General features: G+C 43.3%; 1 protein-coding gene across 1 annotated transcript in view; it reads left to right on the forward strand.

Moving 5' to 3' along the window:
- Positions 1 to 24,509, forward strand: part of APOB (apolipoprotein B) — a 49,020-nt gene that overhangs the window by 13,666 nt on the left and 10,845 nt on the right. The window contains exons 9-25 of the mRNA XM_075557260.1: positions 509 to 728; positions 1,314 to 1,541; positions 1,767 to 1,884; positions 1,991 to 2,137; positions 2,922 to 3,133; positions 3,401 to 3,638; positions 4,193 to 4,369; positions 6,202 to 6,393; positions 7,520 to 7,687; positions 8,135 to 8,346; positions 14,903 to 15,085; positions 15,821 to 15,942; positions 18,646 to 18,856; positions 20,589 to 20,764; positions 20,884 to 21,071; positions 21,939 to 22,084; positions 22,801 to 23,174. Of these exons, the coding sequence (XP_075413375.1) occupies positions 509 to 728; positions 1,314 to 1,541; positions 1,767 to 1,884; positions 1,991 to 2,137; positions 2,922 to 3,133; positions 3,401 to 3,638; positions 4,193 to 4,369; positions 6,202 to 6,393; positions 7,520 to 7,687; positions 8,135 to 8,346; positions 14,903 to 15,085; positions 15,821 to 15,942; positions 18,646 to 18,856; positions 20,589 to 20,764; positions 20,884 to 21,071; positions 21,939 to 22,084; positions 22,801 to 23,174 (3,312 nt within the window). The remainder of the gene's footprint in view (positions 1 to 508; positions 729 to 1,313; positions 1,542 to 1,766; positions 1,885 to 1,990; positions 2,138 to 2,921; positions 3,134 to 3,400; positions 3,639 to 4,192; positions 4,370 to 6,201; positions 6,394 to 7,519; positions 7,688 to 8,134; positions 8,347 to 14,902; positions 15,086 to 15,820; positions 15,943 to 18,645; positions 18,857 to 20,588; positions 20,765 to 20,883; positions 21,072 to 21,938; positions 22,085 to 22,800; positions 23,175 to 24,509) is intronic.

A 24,509-nucleotide genomic window follows, 5' to 3' on the forward strand; every position in this document is an offset into this window, starting at 1 on the left:
CACACTCCCATGCTTTCACCCTCATCTCAGAACAGTGGGGGAAATGTCTGAGAACAGAATAATGGAATCACCGGCCAGCAGATTCGATTTGAGGAAAATAGTGTGCTAAGTTTAATAAGCCTCACCCTCCACTGTAGTCATCTCAACAGTATCCCCTCCTTACAAATTCTTTCCAGCAAAGAAGCATCTGACCTTAGATCAGACAAACTTGACTCCGCCCCTTAGACCCAAAGTGTTCTTGGGCAAATTAAATCAGTTCCCTTATTTTTTAAGGTGACCTAGATGTTAGTCACTGCAGGAGTGTTGGAATGACTCAGGGAGGGCCAGGGACACAAACAAACGTAACCACCTGGCACAGAGTTCAAGATGGGCAATGAGAACAGGACCGTGCTCACTCTGTCTCTGTGGATGATCCCACTCCAGTGTCCTCATGCCAGTGGAAACAGGGGTCTAATGGTTGAGATACGGAGCTAAGCAAGAACTCCTGTGATGCATTTCTTTCGGCCAGGTGTGGAGGCAGTGGGCCTCGCCTTTGAGAGCACCAAGTCCACATCCCCTCCAAAGCAGACAGAGGCCATTGTGAAGACCCTTCAGGAACTGCAAAAGCTGTCTGTTTCTGAGCAGAATGCCCAGAGAGCTAAACTCTTCCACAAGCTGGTTACTGAACTACGAGGGCTCAATAACGAGGCGGTGGCATCGATCTTGCCAAAGCTGATCGAGGTGTCCAGGTATTTTTTTCAAACACTGCAGTTCAATAGCTCACATGACCTGTGATAATTGACTGATCCAACAAACCCTCACCAAAGAGACAATCTTCATTCTTGGGCATCAGTGAAATATCAAATCGATCGATCAGTTCATATTTGCTGAATAGAGAGGTATCAGTTAAGATGTCATCCATGGTAGATATAATCATTGTGTTAAAATAGAGGGTGAAGGAGAAGAGAAATTGCTAGTGGCTAAAAAAATTGGAACCCCACTTTCCACATTTCGGTGGACATCTTCAAATGTTAATTCTCTAAGAAGATTTGATAGAAAAAGAAATCTTTGCCCTCCGGCCCCTCATGTGTTTTATGGAGAGTCCTCGGGGAAATTAATAGTAATATGATTTATGTTCACTTCCAGACACGTTAAGGGTCTAAGGAACAGAGGAAGGGTAGGCTTCCACGAATCTGTGTAAGATTTTGAAAGACGATCGACTTGGATGGAAATAAAGGAAATAAGCGTACCCCTGATGGGGGGATGCCACGGACAGAGGATAGTGTGTTTGCCTTGAAGGTGGTGGCCCTTGTAACTTTCGCTTCTTTTCTCAGCCCAGTCACTTTACAAGCCTTGGTGCAGTGTGGGCAGCCCCAGTGCTACACTCACGTCCTCCAATGGCTGAGAAAGGAGAAAGCCAACGCCCTCCTGATAGACGCTGTCACCTACCTGATGGCCCTGATCCCAGAGCCCTCCGCGGAGAGGGTACGGGAGATCTTCATCACGGCGAAGGAGCAGCAGAGTCGTGCCACACTCTATGCCTTGAGCCACGTAGTCAACAAGTGAGTGGGTTTACATCATACTTCTGTCAGGGGCTGAGGAGGACCCCCCCCCCATCTCTGTATTAAAATTGTACCACTCCACTGTCAAACTCCTTTGCATACTGTTCTGTTTTTCTACGGATAATTTTGAGGGGGATGACTTGAAATAAGAAATCAGCACACCCAAGTTTGAAGTTTCAGGGAGCTTACCTTGTTGAAATCTAACTCTTTCCCCTTTTCCTGTAGCTATTATAAGACAACCCAGCAGGTGACCCAGATTCTATTGGACATTATGAATTACCTGTTGACACAGATTCAAGAAAACTGCACTGGGGACACAGATCACATCTACCTGATCCTGAAGGTGCTTTCAGTATTTTTCATTATGTTTCATCCCAGAAATGCTTTCCCTGAACATTCTTCCCTCCTCCCTCACCCTGGTTCTAGCTCATCTCTTGGCTTCCATTCAGGTCATTGGAAATATGGGCAAAACCATAGACCAAGTGAGCCCAAGCCTGAAGTCTTCAGTCCTGAAATGCATCCGAAGTACAGAGCCATCGCTGCTGATTCAGAAAGCCGCTATCCAGTCCCTGAGGAAAATGGCCACTAACGAAGAGGTACAGTCCACGGGAGGTCTGAAAGTCAGCCGGGTTCAGAAGGTTGATTCAGATTAGCAAGGAAACCATCAGAGAACAAGAATCTCCGTGTAGCATTAAATGAGCTTTATGCTAAAGGAACTCGTTTGCATAAAATGGATTCTCACCCATCCCTTCCTTCTACTGTTTCCTCTTGCACAATTCCACAAGTCTATTGACTTGATTGCTCGTAGGAGAAAAACATTTGGCCTGCATCTACTGCTACTCAACCAGGCAGAAGGCTAGGGTTTAGATGTTCTCTTACCACATTGATCATCACTCTTGGGAAAGCAAGATCATTTTGGCAGGCCATATCTGACTGTCCTCAGGATCCCCAAACCAGAGCACTCAACTTGGTCCTACCTTCAGTAGCAATGACTCTTTGGAAACAATGTTATTTATTCGCCCAAACTCTCACTCACCCTACAAAACTTTACATTCAAACTGAAATAATGTATGCTAAAGCAAAATTAGTTTCATGTAGTAGTCTACCCCCTAACCATAACTTGGGTGTGACTTGCATGTTTTCATATGATTTAATTCCACATGTATTTGGTGGGCATCTTCAAGGAACCGTTTCTTAGTTTGATTGCTCTGGGGAATTCTGGAGAGGCTATTTGAAATATTCAGGATGAAATTGGAAGGCATATTAGGGAGAACTCCAACTTACGAATAAGAAAAAGATCAGTAGACTGTGCCAACGTTAGCCCAGCAGGTTTGGTGCTCTGACCAAAGGGCAGTAATGAGAGTCTGCTTCTGACTTCAGGTCCAAAGAACTCTTCTTCAGGCTTTCCTCAGCAATGTTGCTCCAATGGATAAGCGTTTGGCTGCCTATCTCATGGTGATGAAGGCACCTTCCCCGTCAGATATTAGCAGAATTGCCCAACTCCTCCCACAAGAACAGAATGACCATGTAAAGAATTTTGTGGCTACCCACATTGCCAACATCTTGAACTCAGAAGACCTTTCTATCCAAAGGTAAGTAAGGCTACATTCCCTCATTTGTCACAACGAGCCCTACCCTGGAATTCCAGGGCTCCATTCTGGAACAGACACTCTATGGTTTCTCTGGAGTGTGCTTTCTTCTTGTGTAGATGTGTGGTATATTCTGAGCCAACGTCCGGAGGGGAAAGTGAACTTCAATTATCTGATGATAAGTGGACATTCATTTTGACTTGAGACAAAAGAGATGGTGAGTCGATGGCATACTGTGTCAGCTCAAAATATGTACTTCATTTTCTCTAGCCTGAAGTCATTGGTGGAAGAAGCTCTTAAAGGGTCTCAACTTCCAACCGTTGTGGATTTCAGAAAATATTCCAGGAACTACCAATTGTCCAAGTCTGTTTCCCTTCCATCACTGGGTCCAGTCTCAACCAAAATCGAAGGGAATCTTATATTTGATCCAAATAATTATCTTCCTAAAGAAAGCATGCTGAAAACCACCCTCACTGTGTTTGGATTTTCTGCACTTGACCTCTTCGAGGTATGTGTGATACAGCATCCTGTAGGCTGTTGTTTTTTTTGTTTTGTTTTATTTTACAAGATCATAAATAGGAAGTCAGGGGAAGTGTAAGCCAGCTTGGAAAGGAAAAAGAATCGCTAAGCAGTTTGTACCATCTCTTTGAGGTCTTCTTCCCTCTACCTCGCTTACCATCCTCTCTCTTCTCTAGTGGTCATTTGAAGCATGGCTCCTTAAGATAACTGCAAATGAACATAGACTCCCTTAAACTTAAAACTCAAGAGAGTCTGGGGGTAACGGAATCAGACCCCCTTCCCAACACTGTGTATCCTTACTTCCATTATCCTGAGCCTTAGTTACTCTTTTGTAAAAAGGTAAACAAGTTCTGCCTTTCAACGTTCCAGAACGATTTAAAAGACAAGTCCTATGATGAAGTGCTAAGCTCAGTTCCTGCCCTATAGTGTTCATAAGTGATTCATAATTGCTTAATTAAGTGAACATAAAGAGAAATGGGAGACTGGCATAAAACATAGAAACCTGAAAACATTTTCTTGTCTGATTTTCTGCTCTCTTCTCAGATCGGTGTGGAAGGAAAGGGCTTTGAGCCCACACTGGAAGCTCTCTTTGGGAAACAAGGATTTTTCCCAGACAGTGTCAACAAGGCTTTGTACTGGGTTGATGGCCAGGTTCCTGATCAGATTTCCAAGGTCTTGGTGGACCACTTTGGCTACACCAGAAATAACAGGCGTGAGCAGGTAGGGGTGTGTTCATGAGCTTCTCAAGGAAAGTCTTGGATCTCAACAAAAAGATCTTATCTAAGCTGGAGGTCATCGGAGTCCATCCCAACTCATAGCAACCCTATAGGACAGGGTAGGACTGCTCGTGTGGATTTCCAAGGCTATAAACTCTTTATGGGGCTAAAAAGCCTCCTCTTTCTCCTGTGAAGAGTCTGGTGGTTTCGAGCTGCTCACCGTACCATTAGCAGCCCAACATAAAACTATTAGCACCGCTAGGGCGCTAGGGCTCCTCTCCCTGGAGAGCAGAAACCATTTCTGCTCAACAACTAGCCTCAAGGTTGGTGGTTCAGACCGAGTCTGCAGCCCCATAGAAGAAAGGTCTGAAGATTGACTTTGGTGAATATTACGGCTCAAACGCCCTGTGGGGCAGTTCGATCGGGTTACGATGAGTTAGAATTGGCTCTAGAAAGAGCAACAGGTGTAGGTGCTTGGGCTGACGGGGGTCATGGTCAGCACCACTGCAGCTATGGGCATCCTGATTCAATATATCCTGGAACCAGGCTTAGCAGAAGTGTTCCAGACAATGGTTAAAGGTGTGACATTGGAGATATGGGTTTCAATTTCATCTCGGTGACTTTAAGCTGTGCAAACATGGACGAGTTGCGTGATGTTTTGCGTGTATGCATTTTAACTGTGTTTTATTAAATATACCAAGGTATTCAACTGTGTGGATAATGATAACGTATGGATCACATAGTGCATGATGGTGATTCCAGAACGCTTAAGGGTTTTCGTGTGAAATTATACCTAGACCAAAAGGAACATCGGAACTGCATGGTTTCAAATCAGAAAGGTGTGCCTCAGGGTTGTATCCCTCCATCATATTTAGTCAATGTGTCTGCTGAGAAACCAGACTAAATAATGAAGGATACAGTGTCAGGGTTGGAGGAAGATTCATTAACAACCTGTGATATGAGATAACACAATCTTGTTGCTGAAAGTGTGAGGAGACTTCAAGCATTTATTAATTAAGATCGAGAACTATAATCCTCAGTATGTATTGTACTCAGTATGTAAACATCAATATAATAAATACCTTCATGACTGGATCAATAAGCAGCATCACAATAAATATAGAAAAAATATTAATGACAAGAATTTAATTTTACTTGGATCCACAGTCAGTGTCTGTGGAAGTAGCAGTGAAAAATTCAACCAATGTATCCACACTGGATAAATTGACAGCAAACAACCTTTTGAAAATGTTATCAAAGATTCCACCTTCAGGACTAAAGTGCTTCTGACCCAAATCATGATGTTTGCAGTTATCTCATAGCATGCAAGACCTGGTCAATGAATAAGGAAGCCTGAAGCATTGGTCCACTTTACCTAACGATGTTAGAGGCAAATATTAAATATACTCTGTGTTTCCAGAAGAATGAACAAATCTGTTTTGGAATAAGTATATCAAGAATTCACCTTAGAAGAGAAGATAATGAGGCATCACTTACTTTGGATTTATTATCAGAAGGGACAAGTCACTGGAGGACAGCATGTTTGGTTAAGTCAGACAGATTGACACCATGGCTGAGACCAGAGGCTCAATCGTAGCAATGATTGTGAGAACAGCAGAGGAATAATCAGAGTTTTGCTCTCTGCTATATGTGACCATTTTATGAATTGGAGCCAACTCAATGACACCTAACAATACCATCTGGGCTGTATTCCCACGCTGCATGTTTGCCTTCAGATCTGTTACAGTTGCAAGAGATGGGTCCAAGCCACCTTAGGAAGTCTACATTTTGGATAGTGCCGATATCTTACTAAATGCTTTATTTTCACATTTTTAGGATATGGTAAATGGAATCATGTTCAACATTGAGAAGCTGATCAAAGATTTGAAGGCCAAAGACATCCCAGAAGCCAGTGCTTACCTTCGCATCTTGGGAGAGGAGCTTGGCTTTGTCAGGCTCAATGACCTACGGCACCTGGGGCGAATGCTGCTCAGTGGTGTTCAAAATCTGCAGGGGATCCCCCAGCTAGTAAGTATACCAGACCACCAGAGGGTGATGAAATTAACCAGTGTTCTCTTTAGGTCTCCCAGACACCCCTAAGGTCCCAGAAAAACCAACCAAAGAAACTCCTGTATTTCTTTCCAAGAGGCAGTTTTGCTCAGAATTTCATTGAAAAGAATTCTTCGGTCCCAGTGAACTGAAAGAGATCCAGCTATTTATAATGAGATGCATCTTTTAAGAACACGAGATTACTTGAAAAACAGTATTAAGTACACCTTCCCCTATGTGTGTTACAGGTTCCGTTTAATAGTGCAACGATACAATGAGGAAATAGAGTATATGGTAAACTCTTATCCATCATCCGCTATTAGCTATAACTTTATTGTTATTAATTTTTCAATAAGGAAGAAAATATTTTCTTTAGTTCCTTTGATCTATTAAGTAACAATACTCCTTTTAAGGAAACAGACCTCAGATTATGCATGAAAATAAATCTAAAGCTATGGAGATGTTATGAAAAATGACAGTGGATTCATACAAACATGTATGCCATCGCAATAGCTCCTTAGTTTCAAAATATCTATTTCTCCATAATATACTTCAAGTAAGTTCTCATTTGTATTCAGACTTCAAACAACCAACATAACTAAGCATAGATGACAAAGGAGCCCTGAGTTGTAATGGGTTATGCATTGGGCTGCTAACCACAAGGTCAGCAGTTCAAAACTCCCAGTTGTTCTATGGGAGAACGACGAAGTTTTCTACTCCTTAGAGAACTGCAAAATCAGAAATCCACAGGGCCAGTTCAGCTCTGTCCTAGAAAGTCTCTAGAAGTTGGACTCGGCCCGGTGGCAATGAGTTTGTCTAATATGGATGATACCATTGGTTAAGTTCTGAGGTCCAGCATTCCTAAGCGTCTCTGAATCTCCAATTCAAGATGGCATGATGCACTATCTAGGACGGTGGCTCAGATTCTAGTACATTGACCTCAAAATCATGAATAGTTGCTCATTCAACTCTTCATTGAACCAAAATATGCTAGTCCTTCCACTCTGGATGAGGAGGAATTGTTGAAACATATGGGAGTTTACATTTAGCAAAATCCATTTCAAGGTGTCTTACTTGGAATCTTTCTCTCCTGTTGAATCCATAGATCAAAGAGACCATAATGAAAGGTTCAATGAATGACTTGTTTCTTCACTACATCTTCATGGACAACGCCTTTGAGCTCCCCACCGGCGTTGGACTGCAACTGCAAGTGTCCTCATCTGGAGTCATCGCTCCTGGGACCAAGGCTGGGATGAAAGTGGAAGTAGCCAATGTAAGACATCGCCCCCTTCTTTGTTTTATCTACTGCTCCTTTTCCGCCCCAAGATGGATTTCTAGAACAACCTTAACGACTTCAAGTCAAAGTGCACCATGATTATAACCACGTTGTTACTAAAGGTGTGAAGGTTCCCCTAGGATGCTCTGCCTGATTGGTTCCAATGTGATTGGCCAGTAAGACACAAACTCAGCTTCTTTCTGAATAAATTAGAATGTGTGGCACCCATTAATTCTGTTATGCTTAACGTTCACTTGGATGAATCCAAGTCCTGGAGATCAATGTCCCCAGGCCCTGAGGAATTGAGTACGAGGGTTTTCTTCCTTCAACAAGTCACAGTCATGCTTGCTGAAGTGTGTGAGTCATCCAGCGATCCAGAAAGGGTGGTTGATCTGACCGTCTGGGGGTTGGGGTGTTTAACAAAGCTTTTCTTCTGACTTACAGATACAGGCTGATCTGGTGGCCAAGCCTTCTGTCTCAGTGGAGTTTGTGACGAATATGGGCATCATCATTCCTGACTTTGCTAAAAGTGGGGTCCAAATGAACACCAACTTCTTCCATGAGTCGGGCCTGGAGGCTCGCATTTCCCTGAAAGCTGGGCAGTTCAAGATCATGGTCCCTACACCAAAGAGGCCAGTCAAGCTGTTCAGCGGCAGGTAATTCTTTCTGCCTGATCCTTAGCCAATTTGAGAGAGAAAATTAAGACTGCAGCTATAGGATATGGCCAAGCTAGATAGCTTTTGAGATAATTCGGGTCACAGTGGATTTAGGAGTTTCTGTATGAGTGTTTTTCTAATGATTTTGTTATTGTGAATTAGGTGGGGGGTATATATCACACCATCAAATCTGCATTCAACAGTTCATAACTTTTATCAACTGCCTCCATAGCCTGTATTCAACCCCATTCCCTCCCCACTGATTTCTCTTCTCCCTCTTGTGGACCTCCAGGCTCCCTCGCACCCAAGTCAACATCTACCAAACCTCTTTCCCATTGCCACGCCTCTCCTTTGTCCCTCCCCCTCATGGTAACCTCAAGAGTCTGTCCCCTTTGGTATGCAAGTCTTTGTCTTGGTGCTTATCCTTATAGTAGTGGGCTCATACAATTTTTGTCCTTTTGTAATTAATTAACTTCACGCCACATAATGTTCTACAGGCCCATCTATGCCATGAGGTGCTTCATAGTTTGTCATTGCTCTCTAGTGATGCAAAGTATTCCACTGTGTACATGGACCAATGTTTCTTTATCTACTCTTGTATTGATGAACATTTGGGCCGTGTCCAATGCCGTACTATTGTGACCTGTCATGCATTGACTATGAGTGTGCATATGTCCGCTCATACTGTGGCTCTTACTTCTTTAGGAAATATACCCAGCAGAGTTATTGCTGGATTGTGTGGAATTTCTAGCCCCAGTGTGAGGTCGTACCATATCTCTTTCTACACTGGTTGTACATATTTAAAGGCCTGCCAGTAGTATAGAAGGGTTCTGATCTCTCTACACCCTCTCCAGAATTTGTGATTTTCTGTTTGTTTTTGTTTACTTAATTGGATCATCATTGTTTGTATGAGATGCTGTGGCGCTATAGCTTTGATCTGCATGCCCAGAATGGTCAATGGTTGTGAGCGTTTTTTTCATATGTTTGTCAGTCATTTGGACATCACATTTGGTGAACTGTCTATTCATGCCCTTTCCCATTTTTTAATTAGGTTATTAATTTTTTCATATAGAGGTATTGGTGTTATAGATTGTAGAGATTAGTCAATTGTCTGTTGTCTTGCTGCCAAAGATTGTTTTCTCAGTCCATGGGTTTTCCTTTTACTCATTTGATCAAGGCTTTTAAAGCACAGAAGTATCTTATTTTCAGTCCATCAACTATTTTATCTTCCTTTGTTATGTATGATAGTATGTCTGTGCCCTGTAATAGGGCCCTTAAATTTGTCCCCATTTTCTCACTGATGATCTTCATAGCTCGGGGATTTACAGAGTTAGGTCTTTACCCCACTTTGAGTTTGTTTTTATACATAGGGTGAGGTCTAGGTCCTGTTTTATGCTTCTGCAGATGGACATTGCCATTGTGCCATCACCTATTTGTTGAAAGACGGTCTCTCTTCCATTTAGGGATATGAAATTATTTCTTGATTTTCTTTGATACTCCATTAGTCTGTATGCCCATCGCTGTAAAAAAGATTAAGCTGTTTTGACTGCTATGGCTGTAATAAGTTTTGAGGTCAGGTAACGGGAAGCTTCCTATTGTATTCTTCTTCCTGCTTTCTCCTGGGTCTCTACCTCTTTATATAAAGTTAACCATTAGCTTTTCCATTTCTTTCCTGAATAAAGTTAGGATCTGGATCTGGTTCAGAACGGGATTGTTTGGATAGGTTTCTTTGAGTAGTACTAGGAGCCTTGGTGAAGTAGTGGGTTATCCATTGACTGCTAAGTACAAGGTCGGCAGTTTGAAACCACCAACTGCTCCTAGGGAGAAAGACAGGGCTTCTACTCCTGTCAAGATTTAGTTTTGGAGACTCACGGGGGAATTCTACCATGTCATATAGGTACACTATGAGTCAGCATCTACTCAGTGGAAGTGTGTTTGATTTTTGTTTTGGTTTTTCACAATACTTTTCATTTTCACAATATTAAACTTTTCTATCCATGAACATGGAATATTCTTGCAGTTTTGTAGGTCTCTTTTAGTAATGTTCTATTATTTTAGTAATATTTTATATATTTCTTTTAGTAATGGTCTATAGTTTTTTATGTATAAGCCGTTTGTTTCTCGAATTTTGCTTATTCCTAAATTTTTCATCTTTGATGTGGTATTATTAATTCATTTTTCAGATTTCTCTTTTCTAGTGTACAGGAATCCTATGGAATATGTGTGTTACTCCTATATCCTGCCATGCTGGCATGTCTTTCTATTGTTTCTGACCATCTTTTTATTCAGTTTTGGGGGTTTTCTAAAATCAGACAATCTGCAAATAATGAAAGTTTCACTTCTCTGTCCATTTGGATTCCTTTGACTTTTTCCCCCCTTGTCTAATGGCTCTGGCTATGATTTCCAGCCCAATATTGGAATTTTGTTGAGAATTTTTAATCTATGTTCAGAAAGGATTGCTGATAGGTCAGTAGTTTTTATCTTTGTGATGCCTTTGCCTGATGATTTTGATATGGATAATGTATTTTTAACTAGTCTAGACTAACTAAATGATTGTTCTACTTTCCATATTCCCTAGATCACTTTGCCCCTCTCCTCATTGAAACTTAACCAATACTTGTTGGTTGTTGATTGTGGTAGTGTAGTGTAGTGTACATGTTGGTAGTGTAGTGGTTACATGTTGGGTTTCTCACTGCTACTTCAGCAGTTCAAAACCACTTGCCACACCTCAGGAGAAAGACAGGGCTTTCTACTCCAACAAATAGTTGCAGTCTTGGTTTTGGTTGAGTTGTTAGTTGTTGGGTTGTTTTTGCTTGGCCTTGTTTTAAGAATGAAGAAACAGTAAATCTACAGAAATTATTCTTGGGCAATGAACATTTTCCCAGGAAAAATAACAATGGACATACCCATACGTGTTAGTCAATTAGTTAGTGTGGTGGATGTGGTTAAATTCTCCGATACAACCAAGAAGTTGGTGTTCTGAATGCACCCAGTGATTCTGCAAGAGGAAGACAGGGCGCTCTGCTCCCAGCAAGAGTGTTGCTGTTACTGGGCAAAGTCCAGTCCATTGTGACTCAAACGATCCCTATGCACAACAGACTGACATATTGCCTTTTCCTCTGCCATCCTCGCCAGTGGTGCTGTGTCTGCACCCACTGAGCCCAGGAAGATCACAACTTAGAAAATCCTAGGGAGTAATTCTACTCTCTCACATGGAATCACTGTGCTGTCACATGTCGGCATCAACATTAGCTTAGTGGGTAGAGCATGTCATCTATGGTTTTTTTTTAAGGCAGCTTTGTAGTGAATGCTCCACATTTCTTTATTCATTCAAAAAAAGTGTTTGATGGCCTTCTATGGACCAGGAATGGTAGATGAGCTACACAAGGCTCTCAAACTTCCAGCGCTCAAAGTTTACAAGGAAAGCGTACAATTAAGCAGGCCATCACAAAGAAGTAAGTGAAGACTATGTTAGAGGACATGTGAGGGTAGCATGTAATTATCTGTCACAGGGTGTGGTACTTAGGAAAGCTCTGTGGAAAAAATAATTAAATTGATACCTAGAATAGAGAGAAGTCATGCCAGAGTTCTCCAGTCAACTATGGAAGGAGCATTCAGGAAAAAGAGAAGCGAATATCTCATGACCTGGGAGATAAAGAGCATGACTAAAGGACCTGAAAGACGGTCAAGATGCAAAAAGGTAAATTGGTGAAGGGTTAGATTGTGGAGATGTTGTAGAGGTCAGGCCGGGTTGAGATTTATAAATCAGCTTGGGAAATGTGGGTTTCTTCTGAAGACAAAGGATTTTAAAAGGAAAGATAAAATTGGTGTGTTAGAAGCACTACCCTCTCACTCCAGTGTGGGAAATGGATGGAAAAGATGTATGACTGGAGACCAGTTAGATTTTAGTTACAAGGAGGGGTGAGCAACAGGGGCTGGACCAGAGGCAGACCAGGGTCTAGAGAGGAGTGAGCACACGCTAGAAATCGTCCACAGATGGAACTATGCATACTCGGAGATTGACAGGGCAGGGGAGGTGTGAAGCAAAGGGAGAGAAAAGATAGGTGCAGGTGCCCTTTATGGATATAGGGACTAGAGAAAGAGAGAACAGTTCATTTACAGAGACAGTGACAAGTTTAGTTTGGGATATCCAATTTGCAGTTGAAATCCTAAGCCAATTAGAAACAGTGAGCCTAGAATTGGATCCGTGAGGCAAATACCTGGTGATTCTCCAATCTATATTGAAAGCTCAGTCAAGGCATTTGCTCTCCAAATATAGATTTGTGAGTCACCAACATATAGAGAGAGGAGTTCTGGTTGTGTCGTGGTTAGGTATTAGGTTGTGATCTCTGTGGCTAGCAGTTTGAAACCACCAGCAGCTCCGTGGGAGGAAAAAAAACAAAACAAAAACTGGGCTTTCTACTCTCATACACATTTACAGTCTCAGAAAACCCACAGCAGTCTGGGAGGCTGGCCCCAGCACCATAAATTAAGTGGATTCCTGCCCCTCCCCCGAAAAGAATTTGTTCCAAAGGACGACATTGACTCTGCAGCTCTGGGAGATGAACATATCTGATCAGAGCACACGGGAGCAGATGAAGGGGCAGGAGGAGAGAGTGGAGCACAGCCTGGCCCACCAGGCCGTGAGGATGATGTTCCTGAGTAGAGCAGCCAGTCCACGGAGAGAACAACATGGCTGACCCCACAATGAGAAATGATGCCAATCAGTGACTAAGGGCGATACAGGGGACTGCACCGGAGACACAGTGTGGGAATTGCACCTGACCTGATCCCACCACACCGAGGCAAATCACTGGGGGAGTGCAGCGGAACAGCAAGAGAATGGAGTGGCAAGGTCCCCAGGGAATGCTGAAAGTGGACTTTGGGGCCAGGGCGTGATACCCCAACAGACTGGACTGGAAAACGCTCCTAAGGGCTAGCAAACAATCCCTGAACTAACTACAAGCTTTTCTCTGTGAAAAAAAAAGAAAAGTAAACCCACAGCAGGTGGCGACGAGTCAACATTGCCTAATGGCAGTGAGTTAGAGCACATCCAGGCAGGTTCTTGAGGGCAGACAGTGAGTGGTGTAGAGTGAGGTGTGAGGGACTAGAATGGAAACATTTAATGGAAGGAAGAGCAAAAACAGTAGAGTGAGAAGTTGTGAGAGAGAAACCCAAGCTAGGAAGGGCTCAGGGAGCCCAAGAAGCAATTAGGCAGAATTTAAGACTCCAGCACAACCGAAAGCAGTCTTGGGGCTTCCTGAAACAAGGAAAGAGTACTTAGAAAGACACAAGGTAGTTCCAAGGAAACGTCCTTGAAGGACAGCAACAGAACCTTGCTAAACCTGTACTTAAAGTAGAACTCACTAGGTGTTTGAAGTACATATTTAGAAGGAAGTGTCACATCTTTTCAGATGGTGGAGCCTTTGAAGTTTTCATTTTGTCATGAGTGAACAGCCCAATTGAATGCAGGTCAGAGAGGTCGGGAAAGAGAAAGCCTAAATATTTCTATTGGATTTAAGAACAAGAAGGTGATTGGAGGTGCTGATGGAAACAGTTTCAAAACCATGATCAAGGGGGCAGGCAGATCACAGCTCAGGGAGATGGGCTTCAGGGAACGTAGACTGCAAAGCAGACCGCCTAAACTGGAAGGGAATGAAAGGGTGTGTGTTTGTGTGGGTGTGGGTGTGTGTCATGAAGAAGCTTAAGTTTGTTTAATTCTGGTGACAAGAACCAACAACATTGCAGATGCTTACAGACGGGACACCTATTCTCTAACGAGCCGCAGATGAAGGGAGATGTTTGGAGTGTGTGCTCCGTAGTTTAACATCTCTGAGCATTCATTTCCTTAATAACATGGGAATCTTAATCCCTACTTTTCAGATTTGTTGTAGGGCTGGCTTGCTGATCATAAACAAAAAGAATGTGGTACAGGGTTTGAAACATCAGATTGAAGACAACAGTTAGTTTGTTTGAGAGTCTTTCCAAGGTGTATTGAATGTGTGGCATCTATGGCACATGCCCCGGGTGCCACTCGCATGCAGTGGCACTCAGCAATTTCTGCTACCCCTCCGAGTTTCCATCACCGGCTGTGAGAGATCATCGAAGACTTGCGTATTTGGGAGACCTCATGGGGCAAGGCAAACTGAGTGATCTTGTCCGGCTGAGGGTAGATAGAGAAGAAACTGAAAAAAGTGACTGAGCACATCACAGGCCAACTTTCCTCACTGAAGGCAAGGAAGATGCATTGTTATTTCAAGTACTGTTATTAAGCATGAAGTAAAAGATTAAAGAGTTCCACACATATCCTTGAGCTAATATTATAGTACAGTGGTCATTGGACAGGGGCACAATTTCAGGGCTTGCCATTGTCCCTCAGTAGATATGACTCTGGATTCTTGATAGTATTGTTTCTCAATAAATCAAATCATCCAAGGCAGGTGTGAACAGAAGGGAGAAAGACAGGGTAAGACAGGGATATTGCTACCAGGAGAATCAAAGTTAACAATTCAGACAGGTCTTGAAGATAACTAAGGTTTTTGTCTTTCTTTGCCAGTAACACATTGCATTTGACCTCTACCACCAAAACGGAAGCAGTTCTACCTCTGGCTGTGAACAGGCAGTCCTGGACAACGTGCAAGCCTTTCTTCACTGGCCTGAACTACTGCACCACTGGTGCCTACTCCAATGCTAGCTCCACAGACTCCTCCTCCTACTATCCACTGACCGGGGACACCAGGTAATACATGCTTATGTGTAGCCCACCACTTATGCCCTGAAACATTATGGTCCCCTAGTGAGGCAAAAGAACATGTGATGTGTGTGGTAAGCCCCTCTCCATAGGCGTTTGCATCATCCTTTGATTGTATAGACCAGTGGTCCTCTGCTCCAACCCAGATAAAGTGTGTTCACGCTGATACCAAAACTGATATCTCCATGGATGGGGTAGGAGTAAGAGGGTATAGGGTTGGAAGGTTGGAGTAATGACCCCGAGTCTGGGTCTTCAAAGAGATCCCATAGTGATTCCATTATACTCTCTAGAGAGAACTCTTCCCCTTGCCATTGAGAATCTCACTCCTTTAAAAGCACCTCCTTCTGAATGATGCCCCCTCTAGCTTCACCCTACAGGTCAGGAGATCACATTACAGATTCTAGTCTGCTCGTGATGCAAAGTTTCAGTGTTTGTCACTGCAGAGCTTCTTGGCATCCTGACAATTCCCCCAAGCACACTTCTACTGCTTAGGCTCCACCTCTCAGGCTTAACCAGTCTTCTCCTGCTCTGTTTATCTGACCTTACTCGATGCTCTTGGAAAGGGGAGAAGAAACTGTAGAGATCATCATTCATTAAGAAGTATCAGAGTCCATGTTAAAATCAAGAGTCCTGTTTGGTTGTAACTGAGGGGGGGTGGTTTGAGGAACATTAGCCTCCTCATTGAAGACCCCTAACATTTCAACTGTATCGCAACACTTTCAGATTTGAATTGGAACTGAGGCCAACGGGAGAGGTCGAGCAGTATTCTTCCAGTGCAACCTATGAGCTCAAGAAAGAAGGCCAAGCCTTGGTGGACACCCTGAAGCTTGTAACGCAAACAGAAGGTCTGTATCTGAAAAGGGCTTCTCCAGGGCTTCCCTCGGCCGGTTCAGGAGTCGCATGTAGACCTTGCTGAGTGTAGGTAGGGCTTTCAGCAAGCGTTTATTGACGGTCTCATAAGTTTTTGTTCTAAGAGTTGGGGCTAGAACAGTGAGGACCAGCGATAAAGTCTTTGAGCTCGGGGAGCTTGCAGAAAATACACAAACAAATAAATATTCAGGATGGCATACCAGTGCCAGGAAGCAGAACAGAGCAGAGAGGAGTCCATGGAATGTCAGGGGTTGGCCGAGGGTGCAGAGAAGGCAGGGACATTTGGGAAAATAATTTAAAAGCTGACTGATCAAGTGGACATAAAAAAGGGAGTTGACACATGTAAGGGAGTCATGGGTGTGGAAAGGAACGTTCCAGGCCAAACGGCCATGCAGAGTCTTTGAGGCTGATGCCTGGCTACCATCTTTGAAGAGCGAAGGAGACCAGTGTGGCTGAAACAGAGAAAAGTGAAAAGTAGCTGAAGATAAAGTCAAAGAAAAAAGGGGAAACACAAGAAAATGGTCTTCTTATAGGACATGGTAAGAATTTTGGCTTTTATTATGAATTAAATAAGATGCCATTGGAGAATTTCACCATTTGATTTATGTTTCTGTCGAGATAAGACTATAGGGAGAGAAGCACAGAGAATTAGTACGTGGCCTTTTATAATAATCCAAGCAAGAAGTGTAGATTTGAATCAGAGACTTGGCAGAGAAACTATTAGAAGAGGCCAAATTCTGGCAGTATTTTGAAGATTTGGTAGATGAAATTTGCTGAGATGTTTCAGAGAAAGAGGAATCAGGATGAGTCCCAGTTCTGTGGCCCAACCAACTGAAGAATGGAGTTGCCACGTTTTGGAAATGGCAGCCCTTTGGAAAAAGAGGAGGTGCACCCTTTGAAAAAAAACCAAGAAAAGTCAATATTTTTTTACATAAATGTATGAACCTAGGAACTGAAACATCCTGGGAGTGTTTTCATAGTGAAATGATGATTTGGAGAGAGCACTTGGATGATCACAGTAGAGAGAGAGAGACAGAGAGAGAGAGAGAGAGAGAGAGAGAGAGAGAGAAACTGTGTCTTACTGTGGCCTGAACACACGGCGTATCCCCCCAAACACATCAGGGCCATGGGTGTCCCATTTCCACTACATGGAGAGCCCTGAGGGAGGCCTGGAGTGGAGTGGATATCATCAAACTGTGATGCATATGATTAGCACTTCAAAATCGCCAACAGGTCTGAGGGAGAAAGGCTGGTCTTTCTCCTCCCTTAAACAGTCCTGTCTCAGAAGCCCACAGAGGGTCGCTGTTAGTCAGCATTGACTCAGCGGCAGCGAGCTTGGTTGTTTGGTTGTGTTAGGCCCCACCCTGGACATCTGTGCAGCTATCTACATGCTCAGCCCTCCTCTTTGTTCATTCACTTCACAGCCGTCCGAGGCCTCATCTGCAAGAACGCCTCGTACCACCACATGTAAAACTGCACCTCTTCCACCATCACTTTCTATCTTCCTATCTGTGTTGTTGGTACATGTAGTTCTGATGCATAGTGCCCCTTTGTACAGCAGAATGAAATACCACCAGCTTTCTTCATGACCTATCATGATCTGCCCTACATAACACTGTAGCTTCCTCTCGGCACACCCTCCTCCACTGAACGTAAGCTCCCTGAGGGCTAGGGCTGCCGAGTGCAAGATTAATGCTTAACACACAGTAGGCGATAAGTATGTGTATGTAAATTGGGTGAATGTTACAACAGCGCGTTAAAGGTATATGGTAAAGCCATGAACTGTGCCTTCATCTAAATGAATCTGCTGCTTGTGGTTTTTCCGGCTTTTTCCTGTCCTTCCTTCCAAATTTTGCTTCTTAAAACACATTTCTTTCTTTTTTCTTTTTTTCTAAATACTTTTATTGGGGGCTTTTACATCTCTTATCACAATCCACACATTCCTCCAATGTGTCAAGCACATTTGCACATATGCCGCCATCATCATTTTCAAAGAATTCTCTTACGACTTGAGCCCCATTTCTTCCCCTCCCTCCCCACCATACCCACCCTCATGAGCCCTTAATAAGTAAAAGATGATGTTTTCCATATCTTACATCATCCTCTGTCACCCCTCACCCACTTTTCTGCTATTCATCCCCCTGGGAGGGGATTCTAGATTGATCCATGTGATAGGTTCCTCCTTTCTCCCCCCCCCCCCACCCTCCCCTAACCCTCTTGGTATCTCTACTCTCCTTGTTGGTCCTGAGGGGTTTATCTGTCCTGAATTCTCTATGTTGTGGGCGCTTATCTGTACAGTGTGCATCCCCTGATCTAATCCAATTTGTAAGGCAGAATTGAGGTCATGATGATAGTGGAGTATGGGTTGGGGGGAGGGAGCATTTAGGAACTAGAGGAAAGTTACACATTTCATCGTTGCTACACTGCACCCTGACTGACTCATCTCCCCATGACCCATCCATAAGGGGAAGTCCACTCACCTACAGATGGACTTTGGGTCCCTACTCCCCACTCCCCCTCCTTCACAATGATATGGTTTTTTTGTTCTTTGATGCCTGATACCTGATACCTTCGACACCTCGTGATCACACAGGCTGGTGTGCTTCTTCCATGTGGGCTTTGTTGCTTCTGAGCTAGATGTAAAACACATTTCTTAATGCTCTTGCAAACCATTCCAGGTGTGAAGCAAACCGAGGCCACTATGATGTTCAAATATAATCGACAGAGGAGGACTTTGTCCAGTGAACTCCAAATTCCAGATTTTGATGTTGACCTGGGTACAATCCTCAGAGTCAGTGATGAATCTGCTCAAGATAAAAAAGCTTACAAGCTCACCTTGGACATTCAGAATAATAAGATCACTGAGGTCACTCTCACTGGCCATATGAGGTAAGGAAAACTTAAGGTGATATGCCCTCTCTGTTCTGCTTCTTCCTCTTCCACTCTAAAGCCAGCCTGTGGCTTGTTTCTAAGTCTGCAATCCAAGTGACAGACAGCCCTCAATATTTGGCCCTTCACACATATCCAACTGAACCTGTCTACCATTGGTTGGGCACTTATGACTCCCCAGGAATGGTGCTGGATGCTTTAAAAAAAACTATCTCATATCTACATATTTATTTTGTTACTATATAGTTGACTTCCATGGATTGGACTTGAAAATATGTTTATATTAAAAAATCAAATACAAACATGACATAAGCAAAATTAACCATTTTAGTATCAATTTATTATACTCTAAAAGTCCCACTGAAAAGCTATGTCCATCTTTTACTGATCACCATTTACTCAACATAGCAAATGTTTGTATTTATAGAGATTGATTGGAGTACAGAATGGATAATAAATGAGTGCTGTTTTAAACAAAAAGAAAAGAAAGAATATCTGCAATATTATTTACAATAAACATTGTAAATATTTATTTACAATAAAATACAAAGCAGTTACAAGAGGCCCCTGTTCGATAGATGAGAAGGTGGCAGCTGAGGAGGATGAAATAACTTGGTCAAGGCAACATTGTTCACAGCTGTCAACTCAGCCCCAAGCTCACGATGACCCCATTCACCTGGGACTGAAACAGCACCTCATCGGGCGCCATCCCCAGATTAGTTGGGGATCAGACATTTTCATCCTCAGGGTTTTCATGGTTTTATTTTTGGAAGTAGGTCCCCGGACCTTTCTTCTTAGTCAGTCTTAGTCTGGCACCTTTGTGGAAATCCACTGAACATCACAGCAACACGAAAGTCTCCATCGACAGGCAGATAGTGACTGAGCATAGAGAGTATGTGGGCTGGGAATTGAACTTGAGTCCCCTCATGAAAGAGGAGAATTTTACCACTGAAATATCACTACCTCTTGATCAGTGCAATACCCTAACACCAAACCCACTGCAGTTCAGGCAATTCCCATAGGAGCAGAAAGCCTCATCTTTCTCCTTCAGAGTAGCTGGTAGGTTTGAGCTGTGGGCATTGAGTTTAGCAGCTCAGCACATTACTCACTGCACCACCAGGGGTCCCTTTAGCTAAGGAAATAGAGCTAGTAAATCATAGAGCAGGATTCGTACAGCTTTCGAACAGTCTCCGCACTGGTCCCAAACATCCCTGGGAAGTCCTGAATGTGTGCTGAAGGTTGTCTTTTGAAGTTAATCATGTGAATTATGATCATTTCTCTGAGCCATTCATGGATCTGGTTTTTATTACCATAATGGAGCTTCTGGTTGGTTTTTTTTTGTTTATTTGATTTTTTTGAATTTAATTAAATACTTTTATTAGGGGCTTTTACATCTCATCACAATCCACACAATCATCCACTGTGTCAAACACATTTGTACACATGCTGCCATCATCATTTTCAAAACATATTCTTCTACTTGGGCCCTTGATATCAGCTCCTCATGTTTCCCCCTTCACACACACCCCACCTCCTGCCCTCCCTCATGAGCCCTTGATAAGTTATAGGTTATTATTATTTTCATATCTTACATCAGCCTCTTTTCTGTTGTTTGTCCACACCCCCTGTGGGGGGGGGTGTTCATATGTTGATCCTGGGACTTGGGTTTAACCCTGAATTGTCCTTAGAATGTGCAAATTCAGTGATGTCAACTGACTTTCTTTTCCCACAGCTATGACACTAAGGAAAAAGGCAAGATCAAAGGTGTGATTTCCATACCTCGTTTGCAAGCAGAAGCCAGAAGCGAGATCCTGACCCACTGGTCGCCCACAAAACTGTTGTTGCAAGTAGACTCCTCTGCTACAGCTTTTGGCTCCAGGGTTTCCAAGAAGGTGGCATGGCGCTATGGTAAGTTCCCTTTCTCCCAGATAAGAGCTTCCAGGGCCACGATGTACAGGCTTGAAAGCACTTGTCAACGAATGACCTAGCGCCGTTGATAGATCGATGTTTCCTATGTGCATTTTCAGATGAAGAGAAAATGGAATTTGAATGGAATGCTGGCACCAATGTGGACACCAGAAAAGTGGCTTCTAATTTCCCCGTGGATCTCGCCGATATCCCTCAGAGCTTGCTGATGTATGCCAGCAGCCTCTTGGACCACAGAGTCCCGCAAACAGATATGACTTTCCGGCACATGGGTTCCAAATTAATAGTTGTAAGTATGCGTTGGCCTGTCAATCAATGCATGGGTCAAAAGTACTCATTGCACACCCAACCCCGAGTTAGGGGCAGAAGCCCGTCCAATGATACATAAGACACGCTTTCTGCCCCTGAAGAATTCCTGAGGCCTGGGGGGTGGACAACAGTGGGTGAAGAGAGACGTCGGACAGTGTAAGATATGACAAAATAATAATTTATAAATGATCAAGGGTTCATGAGGGAGGAGAGAGCGGGGAGGGTGGGGGGAAATGAGGAGCGGATACCAAGGGCTTAAGTGGAGAGCAAATGTCTTGAGAATGATGAGGACAATGAATGTACAAATGTGCTTGACACAATGGATGTATGTATGGATTGTGATAAGAGTTGTATGAGACCCCAATAATATGATTTTTTTAAAAGAATTCCTGGGGAGGAGAGAAATATTCACTTGTAGATAATTACCTGATAAATAAATCTCTATGTGATAAATGTCAAATGAGTAGTACTATTAAGAGAAGAAGGTGTCGTGTCTAGAGTATAACTGGAAACTTTAGGGTGCTGTCTATGAGTCTCAGTAAGCTATATACTCCATCAATCATCATTTCCTCTGATTCATTTTAACTTGCAGTGTAACTGGACTATGGTCACTGTGCTTCCCCCCACCCACCTGTCCGTTTGTGGAACTGCATGGGCTTTCATGTGGCAGGCATAGCAAGTATTGCTGAAAGCCTCATCTTTATCCCTCAGAGTAGCTGGTAGCTTTGAACTGCGGGCACTAAGTTTAGTAGCTCAGCGTGTTGCCCACGGCACCACCAGGGCCCCCTTCGCTAAGGCAATCTCATCTGTGTCTGTTATTCTAAAATCAAACTTCCCACCTTTGTAGGCAACAAACACGTGGCTTCAGAAGACATCCAGGAACCTCCCTTACTCCCAGACTTTGCAAGATCACCTCAGTGGCCTCGAGGAAATGAACCTGCAGAAAATGGGATGGCCAGACTTCCACCTCCCAGAAAACTTATTCTTGAAAAGGTAAAAGAAGAAGCCAGAAATATTTTTTGAGCCATGCAACGTAAATAGAACTTAATTGGAGCATTTGTTTGTTTTTTGTTAATTTACATGATTAAGGGAAACGATCTGAACATGTTGAGGAGATGGAGCACTGTAGATCAGGAGGTAAACAAATGCCAAGGAATCAAGAAGACCCTCGGGCATTTTGTTAGCAGCAACCGAATTATCACTTGCAAACCTGAATTTTAAACTCATTCCATTTTTGTCTTATCTTAAGTAAAATCCCTCTTCATTCAGAACTGGGTTTTCTACGGAGTCATTGAACTAGATTTCTTGACCACAGACTGGCTGTAGTGCCAGACGGTGTCAGGACGGCCTCGGTTAAACACTGAATGAAGGCAACATTTTAAGAGCACAATTCAGGTTATGGGTATACCTTAAAGAGCCCTGGTGGCACAGTGAGTTATGTGTTGTGCTGCAAGGTCAGCAGTTCAAAACTACCAGCTGCTCCATGGGAGAAAGATGAGGCTTTTTGCTCCAGTAAAGAGTTTACAGTCTCAGAAACCCAGAGGGACGATTCTACCCCACCTATAGGGTCTCTGTGAGTCAGAATCAACTCAATGGTTGTATCTGAAAGTATACCGTTTAAGTATTGTGAGTTCAATGTTACTTGGAGAACAGAACTCTGAGACCTTGATGTCTGATTGTGAGAACATTGTCTTTGTTGTTCGTTTCAGTGACGGCCGGCTAAAATACACCTTGAACAAGAATAGTGTGCAATTTGAGATTCCTGTGCCATTTGGTGGCCGATCCTCCCAGGACCTAAATATCTTAGAAACTGTCCGGATTCCAGCCCTCCACTTCAAGTCTGTGGGCTTCCAGCTGCCATCTCAAGAGTTCCGAATCCCCACTTTTGTCATTCCCAAGGTGTATCTACTGCGGGTTCCCCTCTTGGGTATCCTGGACCTGTCCACAAATGTCTACAGCAATGCCTACAACTGGTCTGCCTCCTTCATGGGAGGAAACACCAGCATGGATCACTTCAGCCTGAAGACTCAGTACCTCATGAGAGCCACATCTGCGGTGGACCTGCTCTCCTACAGCGTGCAAGGTGAGCCGTGCCCAGCAGGGCCCAGAGCTGGAGCACAGATGGGAGTTTCCTGTCCTTCGCTCTGCCCCACTCTTGCCTTTGTTTCGTGCAGGGCACACTGTACATGTTCATTGTGGCCATCTGGATTAATTAGTATCAACTAGCCAGGTATTTTCAGAGATACCCACAGCTCTCCACTTCCCATTACTCCATATTCCTACCTCCCTTTTCCTATGGAAAGGAGCAATGTTCACCGCCTTCCCATAGAACTCCAGGAAATCTTTAGAGCTTGGGAGATTGTGAGTGACACAGAAAAGTCACGTAACACTGACTTGTTCTGTGTTCATCTCACCCCCGGAAATGGACCCATTCCTTTATCTAAATGGTTCCAAATGACTTGCGAGGCCATTTCTTCCTGGGGTCACAGATTTGCCGGATTTCCTCCCATAAACTGCTGCTTTGTAAAGCACGGTTGCTCTGGTTCCACATGCATATAGGAATGTAAATTCTCCACCAGCAAGCAAAGCACAAAATATGAAATGCTTATTTTTAGCTCTTTGTTTTGGTGGAAAGTGACATTGTTAAGGAACATAAAAGGCTCAATCTGTCTGTCTGTCTATCTATCTATCTATTTCTCTGTCTATTTACCTATCTATCCATCTGTCTGTCTATCTGTCTATATATCTGTCTGCCTGTCTCTCTATCTGTCTGTCTGTCTGTCTATCTATCTATCTATCTGTATGTCGATCTATCTGTCTGTCTGCCTGTCTATCCATCTATGCCTTGTTTGTGAGAGCTCCATGTTTGGCACTTCAGGCTTGAGAATAAAAGTCAAAATTTGCTCTCAGAGTAGGGGTAGGGGAGTGTGTCGAACACATAGCATCCTCAGTAGATAGATTATGAAATGGAAATTAGATGATTTCCCCAAATCATACAGCAATTCAAGGTAAAGCCTTCCAAGAAAAGGGATCAATGGAATGTGCTTTATTTTCTTTTCCTTCAAATCTTCAGCAAAACAAAAGAGACTAGATGCTATTTCCCAGTTCCATGTTCCTAGGACTCAGCTCCAGTTAGGGGTCTAGCTCAAAAGGACAGATCCAAGAGCTGGGTGATGTTCCACTTTCTGAACTTGGCTCAGAGGCCGTGGGCCAAGTGACCTTTTCTCTTTGGATCTTAGTTTCTCTCTGTTTGCGATGATAGAGGCGGATTGAATCAATGGTTTTAGAACCATGGAAGTAGTAGAATTACTTTGTGAAATGAAAAGCTCATAGAAGTCCCAATCTGTAGAAGATGTGGAAACAGAAATCCTCTGACCCAGAGCGTTTGGGGGTATGGAAATGACTCAGTGGCAGTGAA

Source organism: Tenrec ecaudatus, chromosome 8, assembly GCF_050624435.1.
Source record: "Tenrec ecaudatus isolate mTenEca1 chromosome 8, mTenEca1.hap1, whole genome shotgun sequence".
Classification (NCBI taxonomy): domain Eukaryota; kingdom Metazoa; phylum Chordata; class Mammalia; order Afrosoricida; family Tenrecidae; genus Tenrec; species Tenrec ecaudatus.